Source organism: Chionomys nivalis, chromosome 6, assembly GCF_950005125.1.
Source record: "Chionomys nivalis chromosome 6, mChiNiv1.1, whole genome shotgun sequence".
Lineage (NCBI taxonomy): Eukaryota > Metazoa > Chordata > Mammalia > Rodentia > Cricetidae > Chionomys > Chionomys nivalis.
In genome coordinates, this window is record NC_080091.1 from 65,948,419 (window position 1) to 65,973,215 (window position 24,797).

Genomic DNA, 24,797 nt, shown 5'->3' on the forward strand with positions numbered 1-24,797 from the left:
AGTCTTCCTCTAAGTAGAATACAAGTGTAACTACAGAGATTATTCCAGGCATGTTTTAGTGGTGAGAGACATATGGCTTCCCAATGAGATTCAACTAATTCTGGTTTCTAACATCCACCAGGTGTCCTAGGGTTCAGTTAAATTCTGATTCTAACAACCTGGAGTTAGTGCCCACCCACTGGTTAAGAGCTATCCCCACTGGACGGTCCCTACTTCAGAGGCCAGCCTCCAAGAAGTCTCTTGGCCAACTGCACTTCTGTTTGTTTACAAATTTGGGGGTTTCCACATGTCCCCTCAGTTTCAATAAGTCACTGGAGCGACTTAGAGAACTCAGAAAGCAGTCTCCGTGACCACAGATTTAGTATGAAGAAGATATAAGACCCCATATCCAATCGGAAGGGCCGCAGAGGGCAAAGGTAGGCCAGTGTCCACACCTCTGGTACCTCTCCAGGGGTACCACCTGCCAGCACAGCCCTGATTTCATCCCTAGTGTTGGGAGCAGTGAACCCCCAGATCCTGAATTTCTTATAAACAACTTGTTTTCCTCTGCTCTGAAACAGCCTGCAGCTGCTCAGAGCACGAGACCCTCAGGAATTTCTGAGTGATTTCTGGTGGGTTTGGCTGGGGTGTGGCTATCCCTGTATAAGCGGACCCTGAACACAAGGGGGCATGCTGGCTTCAAGGATGACCCATGTCTCTGTCTGTGTGTCTTTCAATCTCCAGGCCTGGCTCGCAAAAGGTCCTATAGTGCAGGCACCACAATACAGTAGTACCGTACTGTCACGTAGTACAGGCGAGCAGTACACCTAGAAGCCCCCTCACTGCCCTGGTGCAGAGCTTTTAGGAAGAGTGATGGACTCAATCATTAGCTGATGTCCACTGAACCCCAGAGATCAAGGAAAGGACAGAAAGTTCTGGCCCCTCCCACAAATGACTGGTTCCTCTCCGCACCAGCTCCAAGCTGATGCTATGTAGGCCCCACCCACAGTCACTTCATTACCGAAATCTCAAGTGTGGTCAAGGGGGCTCTTTATGGCCAAGAGAGGCTCACACTGCTACACTCCCTTTTATAAGTTAGGAAATTCAGGGAGTTCTAAAAGAAATCCACACCAGAGATGAGAGGCGCGGGACAATTACACTGACCAACATCAAGATTTCTACTCAACAATATTTCCAGGTACAGCACTGCCTCAGCACGGAGAAAACCAAGTCTCCCGTTACTCAACAATTGCCCCTCCCTCCTCAAGTCCTCTCCCCTCCATTCCAGAGATGGGGTCCACCGTCTGTGAAAGGACTGTCTGACACAGCACACAGACACCAAACGATGTTAGCCCACTCTGAGGCTGCCCTTCTCCCAGTCCGTCCAGAGACATCACGAGGCGCCCAAAAGCAGAGACACAGGCCCGCAGGAAGTGAGACAGATGGTGCCCCTGGCCAAGCTAGGGCTTTAAGCACCCCATGCTGCCTTGTGTTTTACTTATAGAAACTGCCTTAAAGGAGACGACGCCAACAACGTGTACTAGGAGAACAGCAGGGCTGGGAAATACAAAAGTCCGACGGGCTTCCAAAAATAAATGTTCAACAGCTAATGATCCTGCATGCGAGCTGATTCGTATGGTTTCCAAGGAGTGGCCGACTGGAGACAAGTGGGTACCACGACTGCTTCTTGGCTGTCCCATGAGCAGGACTCACTGGGACCCACTACACTGACTTCATGATTGTCGCTCCCTTCGTTCCTAAAGCCGAAAGATTCTTCCTATCCACACATCACTACGGCATTCTAGAGCTTGCACTTGAGTCACTTACAAAGGAGGCATTATTTCCTCGATCCTGCAGATGACTCCAAGACGTATAAACAACAAAACAAGCATTATTTTGCACTTGGGCTCCCTTGAGCTCTCCTCCCTACCTCCACCCAACCAAGATACAGGAAAAGGAGCCCAGCCACCTCGCTGACAGTCCGGGACCTGCTACAAACTCAGTCCCATTCATATCAATGTTTGGGGCTCTTCCATCATACGCCAATGCCCTGCGCTCCTCTGGCCCTCCATTCTCCACTCCCCAGCCTGACGGGACAGCCACTGCTTACACAGCGCTCAGGGGCCTCACCTTAGCCTCCCCAGTGGAGAAGCTCTGTTCTACACGAGCTGCAATAACCCCTGTTCCGAGCTCCCGAGCCTCTGCCCAGGCTGTTCCACGGGGTTGCTAGGTACAGTCTACTACAGTTCCCCTTTGTGGGCCGCTTAAATTCCCAATTCTGGGCTATGGAGTCCTTTCTGTCCTTCACTTCAAACAGGAAGTCTACTCTTGTAATCCCAGACAATACTGAAGTCTGTGATCCTGATTACACCAAACTCCTTTTTCCATTACGTCACAAGGACTCCCATTCATGGCTTATCGACACTTCTCCAAGTTTCACAAGACAAAAACTAAAATGGCTGTTCACTGGTTCCACATATACAATAGGTACCCTGCAGTATCTCCAATAAAGAAAGCCCCATGTTTCAACTAACTGTGGGCTGTGAGTATAAAGTTATCCACAAGCTCCAGCTGCAACAGCTATCACCAGGCTCCTACTTGGCAAATGCAGGTGTGAAATATGTTACCCCTGAAAAGCCCAACTACCCAAACCTAAGCATGGCTCAAGGCCTTGGCTTCTGGCCTGGTGGCTGTTTTGTATTTTGCCTTTAGCAGAGGCAAGAAGTCGGAAATATCCGGGGAAACAGTAAGAAACATTTAGGCCATGCTAGCAGAGACTACACACGTGAAAAAGAAAACCAAGCCATGTCTGTGGCTAGCCACCTGCCACCTTGCTGCCGCCAGGAAGTCACAGCTGCTGCTTCCTATAATGTGGCTAATACAGCATGACCGTGTCGGGAACTTCCAGCTCCGGAGGGCCATGAGAATGGGGGAAACGGGTGCCTCCCCCGACCTGACATAGTGAGACAAAGTCCACAGAGTGCTTCAAGCTTCCACTCCCTGGAGGAATCTCAGAAGGCCATGTCATGCCTGTGTGTATGCAAAGAGGAGGCGTCTTGGCAAGTCACCAGCACTGAAAGCGGCTCTTCCTCCTTGGCCCTGTGTGGCACGTGGCACACAGGTTCTTCGTCTACCACTCACACTAACTTAACCAGCCGGCCAGGAAAGGTAATAGAACTGGTGTCCTTTGGTGAATTAAATGCAATATTTCTTCCCTCATATCTCTATCATGCCAAAGCTTTAGAAAACATAACTTATAGAGGAAGAACAGGTATCTCGCTCTGTAGTCTTGGCTGGCCTAGAGCTCACTATGTAGAGCAGGCTAGCCCAGAATGACCTGCCTTTGTCTCCCGAGTGTTGAGATTAAAGGTGAACACTACCACACCCAGACAGAAAACATTCCTAAATCTAATCATGTGTTGACTGCATTGCCACCTTCACACGGTGGCACACACCTGTAACTCCAGCACTCATGAGCCTGAAGCAGGAGGACTACAAATACACAATTTATTTGTTCACTTTTGGATATGCATTATTTGCATGCCCAATCCCGTGGAAGCCAGGAGATTCCCTGAAACTGGAGTTAGAGACAGTTGTGAGTCACAATGTGGGTGCTGGGAACCAAACCTGGGTCCTCTGCAAAAGCAGCAAACACTCTTAACATGTGAGCCATCCTTCCCACCTCAGAACCATACATTTAAAGCCAACTTAGACTACAGAGTGAGTTCAAGGTTAGCATGAACTACACAGTAAGACTCTGTCCAGAGAGAGAGGAAGGGAGGAAGGGAGAGCAGGCAATATCTCAAGACTTCCTGGGTTAATTACCTATTTTTGACTAGGTTCACTTGGTAAGATGCCTTGGTCTCCTCTTTCAGCAGATGGAGCAAGAAATAAAAAGGCCTATTAAATATAAAGCTTCCCTCCAACTGTTGACAGCAGAGAGCACGTGCCATTTCACATCAAAGAAGGAACATCTGGGGACCAGGGATGCTCACCCTCTTGGCTTCCCCTGTGAAATCTTGCTCTCATCCTGATTACTCCCGGTTGAGTCTCACTTTCCTTTGTTCCACAAAACAGACTGTTGTTGGGGGCTGTGGACCCAGACCCTGAATTTCCTGTAAACAACTTGTTATGCTTGCAGCTGCTCTGAGCAAACTTGTTTTCCTGTGTTTGCAGCTGCTCTGAGCAGGAGACCTTCAGGAGTTTCTGATGGGGGGGGGGAGCTTCTGGTGGGTTTGGCTGGGGCGTGGCTTATCAGTTAAGGATCCATACTTAAGCGGCTCTGGTACACAATAAAGGAGCACTTTTGTTTCAAGGATGACCCGTGGCTCTGTCTGCGTGTCTTTGTGTGTTTAAATCTCCAGCCCCTTGCCCGGCTTGCAAATGGTCCTGTAGTGCAGGCTGTGCACTACAGGCGCGGTACCCTAGTACATGTAGTAGTAGGAACGGTACAGCCTCTGGTGACCTACTCCTCACCGTGATTGCAAAAGTTAAATCTGAGCAAGCAATCTCATGTTTAACACAACTCACGTACTTGGCCATTACAAAGATTTCTAGTTAAGAGGAAACATACAGTGGCAATAAGTACATATAATGGGGGACCAATAACATGAAAGGGACAGCGCACACCTGACCTGAATTCAGGTCATCACAAGACAAGCCACAGGAAAGGGTTCCTAGAAGCATCATCCTTGATCTCAGCTGGAAGCATGGATACCAGACGGAACAGGACAGGCCAAAACAACGGGTGGGAGAATAAAGAGGGGTAAGCCCACCATCTCTCCTCCCCCACGCTCCCCTGCTGACATCTGATGCTTAGTCACCATCACCAGGACATGTGACAGAAAAGCAAACTCTTCCTCTTCACCCCAAGCCTACTGTACTGTCTCTGCTATTCTGGGGTGGAGCTGGCCACGCAGGCCACGAGCAGCCTCCAGTGAGGCCTAGGTATGAGAAACACAGCTGCAGCCTAGCTTGCTTTCTTCCCTCCTGTATTAACCCATTTCAGCTGCCAGTAACACAACTGGGTTCACCAACTTTTTAAAGGGGAAGCCGACTTAGCTCACACATCTTGAGGCCGGAGACCCCATCAGATGGCGGTCTTTTCCCTGGCAGAGTCTCGGGGTGGTTCAGGGATGCACACGGAGACATGGGGGCCATGTACACACGTGTGTATGAGTAAGAAACACACTGAGACTCTCCCTGTCTACGCCCTCTGGCCTCTCTTCAGCTATGAAACTCTAAGGATTCAATCACAAGGATGCCACACTAATGGCTGTATCTACACCTAATCGCTTCTAAACACGGCATGCAGTAAGTTTCCACCCTCTGAAAGCCTCACAGTGTGAAATAGATGTGAACACATAAACCCTTAGGGAGCAGACTCAAGCCATAGCCAAACCATGACACACCCTCTTCGGCAACCACTGGCTCCTTTCACCCAGCTCTTCCCTACAACTGTGCCGTGAAAATTCAACCCTTGTCTGCTCTGGAAAGCTTGCCCAACCTGGCCTGGATTCTCAATTCTCCACGCTCCCCACCCCCAGCCCCAGGTTAGGCGCCCTGGCTCAGTGAGTCTCTTTCCTGACTGAGGTGCTAACAGCACTCACCTTCTCTGACAGCTCCATGGGCAAGGATTCCATAGGCCCTTCACATCACCTTGCCCTCTGTGCCTTATGTGCAGTAAGATGCTTTGTTAATATCTGGTGAAAGATGAAATCAATCAGAAGAACCTATTGCTATGGTTTGACTGTGTTGAGACTTAATTCCGAAATTGATGTTTGTGGTGTAACGAGGTGGGGCCTCTGAGAGGTAATTGGGGTTAGACGAGGTAATGAAGATGACGTTCCTTTCTGTAAAGAAATTGCCTGGATTCCAGTTCTAGCCTTCTTTCTTCATTCACATTTTAAATGCCTATTCTAGTCCAGGTTTGCCTTGGGACCTGGGCCTCCAGCAGTGAACAAGATCTACACATGATGTCACCCTAGCGGCTGCTAGGGATGAGCTGCCCCTGACTCCTGCGGGACACAGAATCTGTCTGGGCTCAGTTTCCCCATATGCACAGCAAAGGGGCTAATAACAAGACAAGTATCTCTAAATGCATTTGACTAAGAACAACAGTCACCCCGATAATAGGTAGTCATTCTGCTGAGGTCAGGTTCATCCCACGTGAAGGAGCTGGGGAAGCAGACTTTTGAAAGTGAGCCCCAGGGGCAGGTGTGGACCAAGGAACCCTGCCTGCCAGGAACAGAGACGACTGCTGGGTCCATGTCAGTGCAAGGATACTCCAACAGGACAGGAGAGATCCCGAGGGAGCAAAGGAGCTTTCTGAAATCTTGGTGGTGCCACCTCAGTTTCCTCTCCACGACACCAACTCTGAGGACATCGCCAGGGACATTCCAGACCATAACATTCCAGACTCTGCTTTCCTGTCGTGAATTCTATCTCATCCAAACATCCCTGGGAGTAAAGAGCCCAACAGCCAATTAGGCCCTCAATAGCCAAAGCATATAACATCATCATTACTGCAAGTCCTAAGGAAACACAGACACATTTTTGAGCCTACAACTAGATTGGCTGACTAGACTGATAAATCAATCCCCCAAAGTTCCTCCAAAAGAAATCCTCGTGGTCTATCTTTACAAAGGTAATGGTTTCTTTGCCTCCTCTTTCCTTCTTTCTATTAGTGTGACTGTCAATGGCTTTGCCACTACCTCCCAAGAGAACCCCCTCCCAAGAGAACCCACACCGTCCAGACCATTGTCTCCTAGTCCTCCTCCCCTAGGGTGGAAATACTGCCCAATCCTGCTACCTCAAAACCCTCTCTTGCCCCTTCCATCATCAGCACCAGAACCCAGAGCTCTGTGGGACAGGACAACGAATTCTTGGGAATGGCAGAAACACAAATGACATTTCTGGTGTGTTTAGTGTTGGATTTGTTTTGGTTGTTGTTTTGCTTAAGCCAAATTTCATCCTGTAGCCCAGGTTAACTTAGAACTCACTACACAGCTCAAGATGACCTTGAACTAACCGTAATCCCTTGCACCTCAGACTCTTAGTGTTGGGGTCAAAGGCTTAAGCCCAGCTTTGGAGTGGCTAAGAACTTTGTTTCATCCTTCCCATGTGAAATATTAGTGTCTGACTAGGAACAAAGGCTAAGAAGACAAACCCTTTAAGCACAGCAAACATTTCACCAAACGCTCACGTACTTTATCTCACATAACCGTTACAATAACCACACGAGGCAGCTTGGCCACTTTCTTCCATAATACAGCTAAGAAAAATGGCTTAAAGATTTGTTTTCTCTGTACAACATGCACTTTTTATTAGTGGTTGGAATGTTGTTATACCCAGGAGTCTGCAAACCAAGTGAGGGAGGGAGTTTACGGGAGGCTCCTCAGAGGGTCGGCAGCTGGCACAGGAAACAGGAGAACCCAGGCTGGGGAATTGTCTCTTTCTGGGATCCCAGGACAGTGCCAAAAGAGGAAAGACAAGGAGGCCTTGGGGTATTGCAAGTAGGAATGGAAACTGGGTCTCCTGAGTTCAAGCAGGCTGGCCAAAGGAGCCCCAAGATAAGATGACTGGCCCCAAGAACTCAGATTGCCTGGGGTAGCCACCACCGTCCAAAACATCCCCTGGTGGATTCAATTTCTTTCCCTTACAAAGAGAGCCGTGTCACTAACTGGCAGAGAAACGCAGCAAGGAAAGCCAGCCTAGCCTCTCGACTTACCCGTCAAGGTTCCATTACAGCGAGCACTCACCCAGAAAGCTACCGAGCAGACAAAACCCCAGCAGACTCCAGGTGTCTTTATCAGATTCCACTCAGAATGTCAAGGCAGACTTTCTTCTCCTGAAGCGCTGTGCAGAAGGGTTAGTCGTGGCTATTAGGCTGTCTTTAAAACTCTTTACTGGCGATTGGTCGTTCTTTTCAAATCTGTGTAAGATTTTAAGATGGATTTTCTCTTGATTTTATGTGTACGTATTTATTTTACTTGTACGTATGTATATGCACTATGTTCGTGACTAGTGCCCGTGGAGGACAGAACAGAGCATCGCATGCCTAGACCTACAGTGTATGAGCTATGTGGATGCTGGGAATCAAAGCCAGGCCATCCGTAAGAACAGTCACCACTCTTAACCACTGAGCCTTCTCTTCAGCTATAGAAGAGTCCTATTTCTCCATGGGATGTTTTAGATATATACACAGGATACTTAAACTTGGTTCCCAAAAGATGTGAGAAAACACGAAGAGATGAAGCAGGAAAAGCAAAGGCAGGATCATGAGTCCTTTAACTGAAAACCTCCAGGCAACGTGACTCCAGAAAGGTAGCAGTGAGCATTCAATGCACACTGTGTCTCACTCAGAAATCAAATGTGCTGAATTACTGCAGCAAAGCATATGGATATTCAACTTCTGTGAGATCAAACACACACTTGGACATCTCACGCTGGGGCGTGCTGTGTGTTGCCACCGCCAGAGTATAACAAAAGTCCTCCATTTCTGCAACATTTATATTGGAAAAATCTCCAGAAAAGATTACAGCAATGTGTAAATGCCTCGGATACGAGGGGGGACCCAACCTGACAAAGGATATTAGAAAAATGGCCAATCTTATAAAAACCCAAGATTAAAACAAATTAAATAAGGTGCCAACACTTGCCTAACAAATTAGCAAGTACTTTTTATTTTCAGAGGAAAAGGTAATAAGAGTAAGAGATGAGTATTTCAGACCGCTTCTATAAAAGCGCAAACCAGGACAACCTGCAGACCATTGGAGCAGTCAGTTCTCAACGGCCGAACAATGGGAACACCACTGACCTGCAAGCTGCTTTTCCAACAACCTATTTTCCAATGTGAGTAATCAACTATTAGACCAAACATGTGGACAAAGGTATTTGCTGAGAAACAATGCAGTTTTAAATCACATTTTAAAACAATTACTACCAACAACAACCTCCTGAAAGGAGGCACGGTGAGGTAAAACACAAAACACGGAAAGCAACATGACTGAACCCTGCAAGACACCTTCCAGTACGTGAGCAAGGAAGACTGCAGGGAACAAAGGTAAAGGGGACTGTGGCTAAACCGCCAGCATTAAGATCCTATCCGAGGTCAAGATGTCTGAAGACAAGAATGGAATGCTAACTGAGGCAAGGCCTCTAGGTCAGAAATCAAGGGTAATTCTCTCCCTCTTCCCACACAAACTGAGGGAGGGACTTTTCAAAACTACCTAGGATACTGTAGAGGGAGTCACACTCCTGTGACTCTCCATAAACATTTTAGGATAAAAAGAACTTTCAGAGAGAGAGATGTTCAGAATGCACTTTGGAACTGAACGGATATGACAGAATGGCAAAGCCTGGATAAAACCAAGTGACTTTGCAGCTCTCAGACACTGTTTCTCCACCATAAACAAAGGAACAAAATCAGTCTTATGGAATTATAAGGATTAACCTGAGTACAAAGCCCATGACCTGCCATGAAGCAGGTAGAGAAAAAAAAAACCACAAAGATTACTGGACAACACTAAGAATAACAGCTATAATAGCTTTAATAACAGTTTGGATTCTTCTTTTGTTTTTGTTTCTTTTTCTTGGGGGGAGGGGCTTTTTGTAGTGCTAGGCACTGAACCCAGGGACGCCTGTCCATGGCAGGCAGGCACTCCACCACCCAAAGCCCAGAAGCCACAGTGCCCCATGCCCAATTTTTGTCCTTCAAACCTACACCAGATTTTTTTAAAATAAAATCATCTGTTAATGTGTGTCATTTTTAAATAACGTAATTAAAATGACCCAACGTGTAATAAGACTTGAACATCAAAGCCAAACTATGCTTTAAAAAAGTAAAAATGAAAGTTTTCCGTCTGAATCACCTGGACCGAGTCAAATCCAACTCCTCCCACGGTTTGCCCACCCCATTCTTTCCTGAAGGGCTAGGAAATACACAGAGAAGAAAAAGAAATGACAGTCACTAGTAACATTTCTCATTGCCTCTTTAAATTTGGAGTAAGCATGAAAAACCCAGCTCCAAACAGTTTATTTTTTTCAAACACTGCCCCCAATGTCTGTGTCTCATGTGGCTCTTCAGCTGGGCAGCTACCCAGGCAAAGGAGAACCCAGAATTTAATCAAATATATCTTCAGCATCTAAATGAGGAATCTGAGGCTGGATGGAGGCCCACGGAGCCCAGAGAGCGTGGGCCTCTCAAAGCACCGGCCCTGGGTCTGTTTCACGCACCTCTCCACTCAAGGGCTGCACCCACTGTCTGATAGGAAAATTGAGAAGTCAGTGGGCCCAGAGGCTGAGGAACCAGAGAACTTACGTACATAAATAAGGTAAGACAAGGAAAAGCATCTCTGCGGCTGGTAGAGTGTTTCTAATGCCACTTTTTAGACAGTTGACAAAAAAAGGAAGTGAGAGAGACTGTCACCACCCACTGTGAAGCTATCTGTCCTTTCTCCACTGCACGGCTGCACATAACTACATGCTCATGACATAATGTTTGGGTATCTTAAAACTATCGTACAATGACTAAGTCATGTTGCTGAGGGTGACTTATGCTCTTATTTTCTCTAGGAAGCTGGGGGCGGGCAATAGAAAGAAAATGAGTTTAAAATCAAGCAGGCTTTATCATCACACACACACACACACAAAACGTACGCAATGCTTACTGATACAGAACTTACATGGTGGCAGGCCTCAGTTGCTCTACTGAAAATAAATACATCTTAGTTTTAAAATACACACAAAGTGCTCAGCCAAGCACACAGCAGGCTGGCTGTGAGTTCCTACCTCTTTCTTCCTGCTTCTCAGCTTTGATTCCAAAGAGATCAGATGCCAGCTGTTCGGGGCTCATCTCTTGATTCAGGCCTCAAAGCCTGCTAGCAAATCTGAACCCACATCGGTGCTATCTCAGATACTTCATTCATTCTTCTCAAGCATTAACTTTCACCAAAAAGGTGACTAGTAGCACAGCTAGGTAAGACTTTCTTTCTTCAGTCGCACTGCAGGCCTGATACCTGGATGTTGTTCAGAAACCCAGCAAAACATAAACCTACTCCAGGAATGGGTTTCCTCTGATGAAGGCCGGCTGCATGCCTCCTGAAGTATATTTTAACAATCTGACTCCCAGGTTAAGCTTTTTTATTTTCCAAACTCTGCAACAAGTGATTCCAGACAGACATTATCTGCAACCTCCAATCTAATTTGAACGTATTTTGCATTTACAAGTCCCAGCAAAGACACAGGATGCGCACGAAAATCTGCCATCCAGTAAAACCTGTCACCAGCTTCCTTTTCCCCTGGGTGAAAAGGCTGAAGGAAATGTGAACCTGCTAATCAATACTCAAGAGACACATGATCTATCTCTTGGTCCCTTCCTAACATGTTGGGATTCCTATGAAAAAGTGAAGGCCAACTGATACGCCAGTTTCAAAGCTCCAAGTGACTGGAATGTTCAGGACAGAAGAGCAATGCCTGTACTTTATAAAAGCGACAGACGCTGTTGGAAGCCTTCCAGCTGCTTATTATTTGGGCCTGAAGAGGAGCCACCCCTGAAGGCAGCTTGGCAGAGACTGCTGACGTAAGAATCAGCCTGTGGTAACCCCAAATGGCCAGGAAGGCTTAAGTCTATTTTTTTTTTTTAACTACTGCAATGAGGTGGCAATTAAGAGGGGGAAACAATGCTTGAGAATCCCTGGTGTGTGTCTTATAAAAACAGGAGTGTGTGGCAGCGCTTCCTTAAGTAAAAGGGAGACAGACGTCTTAAGAGATTTCAGTTAGAAACTCTCGCTGGTGACTCCTAGTTGAGGATAGCACTCAGCGTCTCAGCTGGTGACTTCCACCCTGACCACAGAGGGGTCATCCTTTTGTGATGACAGGATTTGATACAAAGGAAAAGCAGCGTGCATTACAGAAGTGACTGTCCTCTTTTCCGATCTAATTTATCCAGGATAAATGGGAAGGAGCGCGAAATTACTGAGTTACTACAAGAATTCACAACCACCTGCAAAGCCCGAACTTTCAAGGTTTTAACATAATGAAAAAGAAAATAGGAGAGCGAGGAAAGCAGCGGCAGGGCAGCACCCGCTCCCGAGTATCAAGATCTTCGACTGGCGAGGCCTTTGAGGATCCGGACGGTAGAAAGGGGTCCTCAGCCGGGCACCCGGGGCACGCGGCTGGGGAGATGGCGCCCCTACAAGGCGACACTCTAAAGACTCCGGGTTGGGAGCTCGCGGTCCAGAAGAGGCGGGGAAGGAAGGCAGGAGCCCGGCAGGAGGGTGGGGAGGGACCCGAGCCGCCCCGCGCGCCGCACCCTGCCCGGGCCACCCAGGGACACCCAGATGTTCAGAGCCGCATTCCGTGGCCGAGCAGGACGCGAGCAACTCAAGGCGCGGCGGAGCTGCGGACTTAACCAGCCCGGACCCGCCATGCCCCTCGCTCCCTTCCGCGTGCAGACCCGACTCAGCAGCACCTGGCGTCCCCGCCGGGACCACGCACTCACCCGGGGCCACCAGCAGCGAACTCACGGCGCCTCCCACGAATACCGCGGCAGAGAGCACAGCGGACCCCGGGAGTCCCCACGGAGCCATCGCCACGTCCCTGCACCCTCCTATCCCCGGCCGCCGCGTCCAGATCCAGGAAGATGGTGAATCTCCAGAGACGCCCCGCAGATTGAGCCGCGGAGCTCGGCCTCCTCTAGCCCCTACTCGCGGGCCTGGAGCCGCTGAGGCCCCGCCCACCACGCGGAAGCCCCGCCTCTACCCGCCGCGCCCGGATCCCAAGTAGCCTGGCCCCGCCCCCAAATGCATGACCCCGCCCCCGCCACACCCCCGCGCCGCTCCCTGCTACTCTCCCTTCCCCTTCGGAACCCTTAGGCTGCGTCAGGCGAACGGGTAAGCCGGGGCCCCGCCCCCAAGTCCCGCCCTCTGCTGTCCCGCTCCGCCTCCTCTGGTTGGGCGGGCTTCCTTTCGAAACCCTACCCAGCAAGGTGGCGGGGCGACGGCAGCGCGGGAGCCTCAGGCGGGGGCTGGTTGATACTTCTCCTTGATCTTGGGGCAAGTCAGGCGTGGGAAGAGGAAGGCCGAGGTTGGGCCAAGAAGCCCAGGATGAACCACAGACAGAACTGTGAAACGGAGCGATATTTTTTCTCTATTAGCGTCTCTAGCCTGTTAATTAACCTGGGTTAGTGGTCTAGGAAGAAATGCTGTGTTCAAAGTCACGTTTGGTTGGAAATTAAGGGGGAAAGATGAAAACTTTTCGTTGTTCCCATTTGCTGTTTCTGTCTAAGCTACTTCTGTTGAGGAAGGTTTCTTCACACATTTCCAGGAAAAACTTGGAAGACTTTTGTTTGATTGGTTGGTTGCTTGAGTTGGATTGGGTTATGTTTTAAGCCTGTGCCTACATTGCATCTTGCAAATACTCCCCTGAAACAGCGCTTCAAGTTACCCAGTCACTTCTTAGGTCTTTATATACTCACGTTGGCTCGGAAGGCCGGTATTAACCCCATTTCACAGTTCAGGAAGTGAGCCCTTGACGTTATAACCTCAGCACCTGGTTCAAGGACAGCAGGCTTAAGAGGTCAGAGGAATTTTTAAAGGGAAATGGGCCTTTTTCTGAATAGCTACTTCTCATCTTAACTAACCCTTGGAGACTTCACAACAAGTTCCTTAAGGCTAGCCTTCACCGATTGAGTTGAGCAAACGCTGAGCAAGAACAAAGGACTGAATGGAGACTGGATCTTAAGGTTCTTCTGTACGCTGACTGATGGCCGCTGAGGTTTTTTTCTCCTCTCTAACATCCTTCCTGTGGTTCTGCTTGGTTGTTACAAACAGCACTAGTATGAGAATTGCTAGGGACAGTAATTGAGCCTGAAGGTTTGAGGCCCTGCCCTTTGAAGCCAAAGGCAGGCACTATGGCTGCCCAGTTTGTGGCGCACCCTGTAGTCTAGCAGACTAAGAAGAAAGACTTTTCTACTTGTGTATCAAAGGGAAAACTTGAGAATAAATGCAAAGGAAAGACATTGGGCTGACTAGTTTTATGTCAACTTGACCCAAGCTCGAGTCGTCTTAGAGCTCATTGAGAAAATGCCTCCATCAGATCCAGTTGTAGGACATTTTTCTTAATTATTGATAGATGGGGGATGGTCTAGCCCATTATGGGTGGAGCCACCACTGGGCTGATGGCTTCTATGAGCAAGCTGAGCAGCCATGAGGAGCAGATCAGTAAGTAAACAGCACCCCTCCATGGCCTCTCCGTCAGCTCCTGCCTCCAGGTTTCTGCTCTCCTTGAGTTCCTGGTCTGACTTCCTCCAGTGACCAAGAGCAGTGTGGAAGCATAGGGCAAACAAATCTTTTATTCCCTGTGGTCGCTTAAGTAGGAATAGCGCCCATAGACTCATTGTTTGTTATTTAGGAGGTGTGGCCTAATTGGAATTGGTGTGGCCTTGTTGGAGGAAGTGTGTCACTGTGGGGTGGGCTTTGAGATTTCAGAAGCTAAATCCAGGCTTAGGGGCTCATTGTCCCTTCCTGCTGCCTGAGCATCAGATGGAGAGAACTCTCTGCTACCTCTCCAGCATCCTGTCTGCCTGCATGCCGCCATGTCCCACCATGATCATGATAATGGACTGTCAGCCAGCCCCAATTAAATGTTTTCCTTTACAAGAGTTGCTGTGGTCATGGTGTCGCCTCACAGCAATAAAATCCTAACTAAGACACTCCCCAAATTAGTTTGGCCATGGTGTTACATCACAGCAATAGTAACCCTAAAATAATAAACAAGAGGACAAACATTCATATGAATATCTAGCTACTAAGGAGGCAATCCCCAGCTTAGAAGTTAAAACTATAAATTGTCAACATTACCAAGGTAGCTATGTCCTTTGCTGGACCCCAATGCACATTGAAAATACAGGGCTAACCGTTCAAAATGTGTCTGGGATCCCAGGGAAAAATGCATGTAATCCAAAGTATTGTGGCAAGGCAAAAAGTTTTGCTTCTGCAAAGGGGTGTGTAGCCACACCCAGTGGGTGTCCTGCGGGGTTTTTATTCCTAAACAAAAGGGGTCCTGTGCCTCACTCTGGATGGTCAGAGTGCAACTTCTCGTTATTTTGTGACTGGCTAGTTTGGAGTGGCAAAGCAGGATACAGTTTACAGCAGGACGCAGTGTTTCCAGCAGGAAGCACAACCCTGAGAGCTTGCTTTGGTTTCAAGAACTGCTGACCCTGGAGCAATCTGAGTTTCTGCTAAGCAGCTTCTTGACAATTTTTTTAAGTGAAGATTTGTCTTAACCCTTAACCCTTGGGGAGAAAAGACGTGCATTTCTATTGCATTTCCCAAATAATGAAGAAAAAGTCTATGCTGTTTGCAGGAAACATAATGGAGCTGGAGACCATCCTGTAAAGCAAAATAACAGGAAAAACCAAACATTGCATTTTTATCTCATGTGGAATCAACATTTAAAGAAAAATAGGACATGAAAGTAGAAAGGGACCAGGCTGGTGGGGGATGACTGTAACCAAAGGACAAATATCATATTTAAAAAGCTATTATCTTGTACAGTTAATATATGCCAGTAAAAAATACATGCAGGGCTGTTCGTACAAACATCACCAAGAATTCCAAGAGCATAGCATCAAACCACTTCTCTAGCCTTCTTAAAACATGATCACATGTGTGGCCGGTGCCTGTGGCTGTCTGAAGAAGTAATCAGATCTTCTGAAAATGGGGCTATGGTTGTGAGCTAGAGGTGGGTCCTGGAAATCTAACCGATTCCTCTGCAAGAGTAACAAGTAGCATGGGCATGGCTGCTGAGTCTTCTCTTCTCCAGCCCCCAGGTCCCTAACCTTTACCCGAGGAAAAACTTTCTTTAAAGCATAGCTAAAAGCCTATTGTTTTATTTTAAATGAGAGAGGACTCCGAGGTCCCTTTGGTCTTATATAAAATTGACATTACAAAGCGAGGTATCCCAGTTGTTCTTCAACAACAAAATGGAATGTAGAAATAGTTGTCACGACAGCCTTCATTTGTTCATCTCCTAGACGTGCAGAGAGAGCACCTTTTCACGTCACTAAATCCTCACAACAATGACTGGCTTGGAGAAGTGGCATTAGAGAGCCTCACTTCAAAGCTGTAGAAAATTTGAATTAAAGAAGCTTGGTGTCTTGGATGTGGGGTGGAGTGGAGAGAAAGGTAGAGGAAATGGGAGGAGGGGAGTGGGAACTGGGATTGGTAAGTAAAATGAAAAAAGATAGTTTGTTTTCTTTTTTAAAAAAAATTAAATTAAAACTTAAAAAGTAGCTTGGCATCTACCTAGAGGACATAGCTGCTGCCTGGCCCAACCAGGATACAAATCCACTCACCCATGCCTGGGCTTTCAACCTGCACACACACAGTTCTGCCTCTGAAATGCAGGACACTGGTCTCTTAGCGCTTCCTTTTCCAGTAGGAAGCGTCTCCTCTGAATTTGTCACTGTATGTCTAAACTGGGCCTTTTGAACTTCTTTCAGATTTTCTACAGCACTATCCTCCAAGCCAAACAGCCGCCATCTTCATAAACTCAGTTGTGCTTGCTTGCAGAAGATCCCCACTTGAGGGCTGGAGTTAGGTTTTAGGTTAAAATTACTGTGCTTAAAAGAGCTAAAAAACGAAAATGCCTTTAATCTGTAAGCCCAACTTGCCCAAGGACCGATAACTTTCGAGAATGCCAGAGGCTCTTGTTCATATTAGATAACCACATGTTTTCACCTCTGCCAACAAGGTCGGTTGCCCCAACTGAAAAGGATATGCATGATCACACATAGAGAGGACGCACATCAGAATGTATGCATGCCCCTAATTGAACTAAAGCAGGAAGTATGTACGTAACTTGTGGATTTTGCCTTTATAAGCACCTGACTGATACAATTTGTGGCCATTCTCTGAGAATCCCGGGTATGGACCTGGACAGTGTCCATCATCCTGACCAGTATTTAATAAGGCTTGCTTCAAATTGCCTTAAAGATTGTTGTAGTGGTCTAATTCTTGCCTGATGGGGTTAACACTGTGTTTCCCATATGGAAGGGGGGATGTCAAGGGTCACTGGACCTGAGTATTCCACCTCTACCCCTAACTAGATGTGTGAAATTCTGTGCTAGTTGCCCTTGGCCTGGGTCCTTGGAGAGAGGCTAGAATATACAGGTTGAAGAAGAAAGAGCCTCCATCTTTGTGCTATGGAAAAGCCAACATCCATGCTGAAGGAATATTTAGTGTGGCTGCTTTGGGATCACCCATGCTCAGAAAGCAAGCCCGATAAGTCCATTTATTCCCCAGTAGACAGCTTTTGTGGAATCCAACTTTGGTTTACCATTGGGACCTTAAAAGGGAGGGGAGTAAACCTTGCCTAGCTCCCCCAACATACCAGAGCAGCATTTCTCAAAACACCATGGTTGCTGTGATGGAAGCACCACGACCAAAAGCAGTCTGCGGAGGAAAGGGCTTCTTCGGTGCTGCCACACACACATCCAAGGAAGTCCGGACAGGAACTGAAACAGGGCAGGAACCCGGAGGCTGGAGCTGATGGTGCAGGGTGCACAGAGGATGCTGCTTCCTGGCATGCTTTCAAGACTTGCTCAGCCTGCTTTCTCATTGCACCTAGGATGACCACACCAGGGTGATGTGACCCACAGTGGGCTGGGCTCTCCCCCCTCAATCACTAATTAAGAACGTGCCCCTCAGGCTTGCCTGCAACACAATCCTAAAGAGGTATTTTCTTGATGGAGGTTCCTTCCTCTCAGATGACTATAGGCTTGACATACAACTAGCTAGCACAATTGCTTACAACTTCTTTTCCAAGAAGAATTGATTTTATTATGGGAATGAGTTATATATCAGAGTGCATGAGATGAATTTGAAAACCTTGTACAATGTGCTGTCCTTTGGGTGTTTTGTTTTTTTTCTAGCTTCTCTGTAAGAATGTAGTTAATCATTCTTCTTAGCAGAAAGCTTTCCTGTTTTCCTCTCCACTGCTAAATGGTCATTTTCATCCCCATTATGTAATTGGAAGTCTCTAGTGACTGGTCTTTACTCTAATGAGCACTGAGCATTCTCCGTAGAATTTTCTCTTTCTGTGATTTAGATGTAATCATACGTCCTTATGAGAAGCTACATCTAGGAAATAAGTTTACCGCTTAATTTTTTTTAACAATTAGAACTTCAAGGGAGTAAAACAGTATTTTTACAAATTTAGGTCTTTTGACCTAACAACAAATCTGCATTACATATGCCGAGAGTGGGAGACTGAGAGATGGGACAGAATTATTGCAAATTAATAAAAGATCCTAGCATTGCTTATCGAGATTTCTAATTTAGCTGGAAGAAAGAAAACAACCAGATGGTGAAATGGAAAAAGTCAAGGGCCCCAGGGTCACAAGAGGGAGCCTGACTTTTTGTTTTGTTTTGTTTTTGATTTTTTTGGAGACAGGGTTTCTCCGTAGCTTTTGGTTCCTGTCCTGGAACTAGCTCTTGTAGACCAGGCTGACCTCGAACTCACAGAGATCCGCCTGTCTCTGCCTCCCGAATGCTGGGATTAAAGGCGTGCGCCACCACCGCCTGGCGGGAGCCTGACTTGTGTTACTTCCTTCATTGCGTTCATTTTCTCTGCTGATTAAAGAAGTAAAGGGCCTGCCAGGCGATGGTGGTGCACGCCTTTAATCCCAGCACTTGGGAGGCAGAGGCAGGCGGATCTCTGTGAGTTCGAGACCAGCCTGGTGTACAGAGCTAGTTCCAGGCTCCAAAGCCACAGAGAAACCCTGTCTCGAAAAACCAAAAAAAAAAAAAAGAAGTAAAGGGCCACATGGCCGGGTAACAACAAACTTTATTAGAAGTGAGGAGGGAGGGAGGGAGGGAGGGAGGGAGGGAGGGAGGGAGGGAGGGAGGGAGGGAGGGAACAAAACACACAGAGAAAATACTCCCTGCAGAACAGGGAGACCAGGGTCCTTTTTCCCAGGAGGGCTGGGAGTTTCAATGTTTCTGGTGGCCTGACATGGGCCGCCTTCCCTAATTTTAGTTTGAACAGCTTAGTGAAAGAGAAGTTGACAGGCCCACAACTTCAGGTAAACATGCTCAGGGCAAAGTGGTCAGCCAGAAGGGTGACCCTGCCCTTGGGAGAAAAAGCCCTGCCAGGCCTTTTTTTTTTTTATTGTCTATGGCCCCTTTCCCTATCTGTCTGCCTGTCAGAGAGCTGTCTAGCTCCTAGTCCCGCACAATGACTCAGCCTGAGCCAAACAGCTTTTCTTAGATGAAAGACCTGCACAATTAGAGGGGCAAGAGGATGATTTCTGAGGGCTCCAACTCTTGGAGAGTAGATGATTCTACAGTCTAATGCGCAGCCAAATGATAGGGTGCTGGAGGCCGGCTAGACTACAAGGTTCTCGGCACGAGGGACCTTGTGTACTTGCAAGTGCTGTGTTCCGAAAGACATGGCTTTGTCTCTATGAAATAAATGCCAGCAGCTTTTCCAGACCAGCTGTAATACCCAAAAGTGTCTTTAATGTGACCAGGTGTTCCTGGGGTGGGAATGGGGGACAAAAATCACTTCCAGCTGAGGACCAGTGAACTAGAGACAGTGCAAGAAGCGTAGCTGCTGTGGGGAAGGTGTAACCTGAGCTGACTTTGGCAGGAAGCATGGGACATGCATTGGTGAAGAGAGGAAAGTGGAAGAGTAACAGACAGCCTAAGGATGGGCTCGCTTTGAACGCATGGTGATGCGTACTCAAGAGGAGAAGAGAAAGGCCTGCAAGGACCAAGTCAGAGCTGAGCATGACCTCTGATGAAAGGAGGACGGAGAGTTTCAAATGTCTCACAAACAGTCATCTATTATAGTAAATAACTGTATCTCCATAATAGATTTGATGTGAGATGAATTCCCAGTGTTGACTTAGGTTCCCCACCACCACCAATTGTGAATCAAAAGACATCAGATAGGCCAATTCTCCTTTTGCCAACATGCTCCAGAGAAGCCAGGGGCATATGAATTCGCTTTGGTGTCCTTAACCTCTGCTCAGTTTGCCTGGATGGCATCAAGGTGTTCTTTGTGGGCATATAGTCTCCTAAGTGTTACAAGTAAATGGCTTAGATCATTGGCCGCCTCGTACTGGGGGAACATAACATTGGTGATCATCATGACGGAATGACAGAGCAAAACCATATGGCTTGGGAACAGTTTATGACTAAAAATTTCAGAGGACAGACTCTACAAGGTCCAAGGCACTTTCTTAGACATACCTCCTTTAGATTACCACCAATAGGAATGTAGACACTAACTCTCTAAAGAATAAAGACAGCACAGTGGAAAAGGGAAGCTTTCACCTGTGTGAACAGAGCTCAGTTTCAAGTTCTCCAGCCATGGTGCCCATGGTTCTTTCCCAACTAAACCCTGGTCAACATGACTGTGACCTCTATTGACAGACTGTGAACAAGTTTTCCTTCATTCAGAAGAACCTGACGCCACTTGCCAGGGGCTCTAAACGTAGCTGCTAATCCTAGACAGGGAAATTAGACACTATTCTCCCACCAACAGATACACAGGGGTAAATAGTGTGTACACATGCATGATTGGATCCTAGGTCAACCCTACTCTAAACAACCTTGATTTTACCTTGCTGCCCTAGGAGGCCTCATTTTGCCCTGGGCAGTCGAGTAGAGATAGCTACAGAGGGCTGGAGAGAGTTCAGAATGCAGGCCGCTGACATGAAAATGTGAGCCATCCATTTTCCTCTAGGACTTTGGAAATCCCTATCCGCTGAGCACCAGGGCAGATCTACCCAGGCTGAGCAATCGTATTCTGTTAAACTAGCTGGAAGAACGGGTGTTTGTTCTGCTCATTCTGGAGACTGCTGGGAGCTGTAAAGGTTTGAACAGCTGCTGAAGGTAATGGGAGGTCTGCCCAGTGGGCACCACTATGCATCGCTGAGCATGCATCTGGGCTGCAGTCCAGGAGCGTTTCATGGTCCAGTCTGAGCAGCTGTGTGAGAGTCTATGCCCATGCACAGCAGGAAGTTAAAGCAGTTTAGGTGATGGATAGAAGTAGAGGGGCGTTCCTTTGAGGAGTCTGATACTTGGGGAGGCTTTTCAACCATTTTTGAAAGCTAAGGGGTCCCACATGACAAGCTTCAGGTTAATTTAGACAACAGAAGCCTCAGCTTCAGAGGTCAGAAGGACTTGAAATGTCTGGCAGTTCATGAGCTATGATATCAAGGTGATGAGGTAGGAGGTTTAAGAGAACAAAGGATGAGAGCTGCCAATTTCACCCGATTACTGAAAATCCCATATGAGCCATTCTGCTGCCAAGGCCCAGAGCGGTAACATGAATTCCTCTTGTCTCCTCCTCAATACTGCCAGCAAGTCTGCCGGCTTGGCTAGCCGCTGGGTATCCACTCCCACACACTCTGTCTACTTATGGGTGAGAAGATCTCACTCCACCCTAAACTCCATGTGGAGCATCACATCCACCCTACAAAGTCCACCTCCAGGATATCACATCAAAAAGAGGGTAGGGGGACTCTTTCAGAGCCAAGGGGTTTCCTTGCAAGAACTTTGCACAGGAGAGAGAGAGAGAGAGAGAGAGAGAGAGAGAGAGAGAGAGAGAGAGAGAGAGAGAGAGAGAGAGAGAATACAATGTTTGTTGTTTGTGTAGGAGTTGTGGAAATCCCTTCCCTGTGGAGAGATATACATGTCTACTGCCTCCCAAGGTCCAAATGACAAAACTAAGTATGATTCCACCAAAGTTCACCCTATATAACCAACGAATGTACTAGATTTGTTTACAGAACATGGTTGAGAGGTTACTGATAGAAACATGGGTGACCCCAAAGCAGTTGCATTGGCAGGTTTTAACCCAATGTGGATGGTGGCTTTCTCATAACCCCTTCCCCTCCTCTCCCCACCCTTTACACTTTAACCTCTCTCCAAGTCTCCAAAGCCACCTGCAACTGAGGCAGAATTCTATACAAACAGCTGAGAGAAGTGGCTGAATGGTCCCCTCCTTCTTGAAGGAAATGCCAACAGTCATGACAGACTTTTATGACGATGGTGGCCACTCAGCTGAGAGAAGTGGCTGGATGGTCCCTCCCTTCTTGTAGAAAATGCCAACAGTCACAGTGACAGACTTTCATGACGATGGTGGCCACTCAGCTGAGAGAATGGCACTTCACAACAATAGGCTACGCAAGACTATAACTATGTGAGTTTTATGGGTTTGGTGGTTTGCAAGAAAATGGCCCCCATAGGCTCACAGGGAGTGGCTCTCCTAGGAGGTGTGGCCTTTTGGAGTAGGTGTGGCTTTGTTGGAGGAAGTGTGCCACTGGATGTGCTTTGAGGTCTCAGATGCTAAAGCCAGGCCTATTGTGTCTCACTCTCCTCCTGCTGCCTGTGGATCCGGATATAGAACTCTCAGCTCCTTCTCCAGCACCACATCTGCCTGCATGCTGCCATGCTTCCTGCCATGAGGATAATGGACTAAACCGCTGACCTGTAAGTCAGCCCCAATTAAATGTTTTCCTTTATAAGAGCTGCTGTGGTCATGGCTGTTAAGCTTCAACCAGGGAACAAATAGCTGAGATGCCTACTTAACATGTCAAAGCACCCCCTGGCCACCAGACTCTCCCTGAATGCCTCAGTTCCTACCTGTCACAGAGCCCTCCTGGCTTGTATACCTTGCCCCCTACCCTGAATGTCTGGGCTTCTTATCCCTATATAATCCAACCATTTTAATTACCTGCTTTCTTTGTATTTTTGAGTCTCCTGGCTGCTGCACCTGGTTCTCTCTGTTCCCTTTCCCTTCTCCTCTCTTTCTCCCCACACAGTCCAGCTAAGGGTCATGTGCACTCTGGACTTTCCCAGAGGTCCCTGCCTCTAGCCACGCTCTCTCACACATATACAATAAACTTCCATCATGCCTAGGAACAGTCATATTTTCTTTCTTTTTTTTTTATTTCTTAGGGAGTGGCTGCTAATTGGGACCGATGGAGCAGGGAGCACCCATTTCCAAGGAGAGTCAATTTGGGAATAGTCACTCAGCTCCAGAACTGCCTTATGGGAAAGGCTGGGGCCTCTATTACAACTGCAGCCCACTTATGATCTTCCTCTGTCCAGCCCTAGCCTTTCCCACCAGATGCACAGGTGAGGACCAAGGATGCTCTCTGGGGAACCCCCTCCATGCAAAGCCCTCTCTCAGAGTCTGCACCTGAGGGACCTGATCTTTTTCTCTCCTTCCCTGCCAGGTCCTTCTACTCCTCACTGCCCATCCCACTGTCCCTCCGTTTGGGGTTTGGTGTTTGTTACTTTCATGGGACTGTGAGTTGGTGTGGTAGATAGAACCCCCAAAGTTGTCCATGCCCTGATCCCTGGAACCTGCGAATCTGAGGAGTAGGTAGCATAGTGGAGGGGAATTAAAGTTGCCGATCAACTCATGTCCTACATTACCTGAGTCGGGTCAATGTGATTAGAAAGGTGCTTAAAATAGAAAAAGGAGCCAAGCCACAGGAGGATTGAGAGACAGAGTTGTTGACTGTGAAGATGAAGGAAGGACTCGTGCCCGGTGGACATAGGAGGCCTCTGCAAACTGGAAAGAGCACAAAATCATTTACCCTCAAGCCTCCAGAAATAACCCTAACCCTTCCGTGCTCGGATTCTAGCGCAGTGACACCCATCTCATGCTCCTAGCCTACGCAACTGCAAGGTAATACGTTGGGGTAGTTTGAGCTGAGGACCTTGTGGCAGCTTGTTCCAGCAGCAGTAAGGAAGGCATACAATAGGGTCACTCAGATCCACACAGTAGCTCCTGGTGGACTGCTGAAGAGATGCTGAGACTGTGGGTGTCTTGAACCAAACCCTCGGATGCTGCACTTGAAGCCATCCCTGGCTGCCACCCCGAATGCAGAGTGATTCCCTTTGAGACACATTCACGTAAGCTCAGGGGCTGGAGATGCCAGGGCATTCGTGGGTCCTGGAAAAGCATCCACAACCTTTAAGAGGTCCAGTTACCACCAATATGGCAGTAATGCCCAACAAAAAAATCAAACAAATAAAAGGATATCTGTGCACTGTCCAAACCTTCTCCCTGTCAATTCTCTCTCGCCCAGGGATCAAAAATGAAACCACAAGCTTAGTTCCTGGGGAAAAAAATATAGGTTAAAATATTGAAGCTGATTATATCTTGCTCAATATTGTTGGCAGTGAACACAGTTCCTAGTGTTGAATTTGTTACATATTCAATAAATGTGTTTACCAGCATGACTTTCTTTGTGATGTGAATAAAATTCAACAGTCCTGTGATACTCATGTGAATTTAGATAACAATTTCAGCCAATATCATTATGCCAAGAACTGATGAAACAAAAATTATGAATTAGAGAAATATCCTAAAACCCACGCATGAAGATGCTATAATGAAAGTCATTGCTGTGTGTGCGGACTTAAAACTTAGTAATAAAAAAGAACAAGCAAGGTTGCGTTCTTCCTAGTGAACCTTGGCATGCTCTCTGAGCTGGAAGCATAATGAAAAGATTAACTGCAACTTTCCTAACAAAGCTTGATATTCAAAACTGACATCTGAAGGCAGCACCGCTTGTTTTCTGTTCCGCCTCTCATAGTCGAGGGCTGTCAAAAGTCAACAGCAGTTTGGTCAGGACTGAGAGGGAAGAGACTGAAATGCCACTGGGGAAAATCTATCTGTTCTGGACCTTTCTTAAGCAGTTGACAGCTAAGTGAGAGAAAATATTGGGTGGTTGTTTGACATTTTTTTAAATAAAAAATTTTTAAGACCTGTATCCAAGACTGTATTTG

General features: G+C 47.4%; 1 protein-coding gene across 1 annotated transcript in view; it reads right to left on the bottom strand.

The window, feature by feature from the left end:
* Positions 1 to 12,710, bottom strand: part of Rell1 (RELT like 1) — a 58,196-nt gene extending 45,486 nt beyond the window's left edge. Inside the window, exon 1 of the mRNA XM_057772032.1 lies at positions 12,482 to 12,710. Within this exon, the coding sequence (XP_057628015.1) occupies positions 12,482 to 12,569 (88 nt within the window). The 5' untranslated portion in view covers positions 12,570 to 12,710. The remainder of the gene's footprint in view (positions 1 to 12,481) is intronic.
* Positions 12,711 to 24,797: the final 12,087 nt, after the last annotated feature.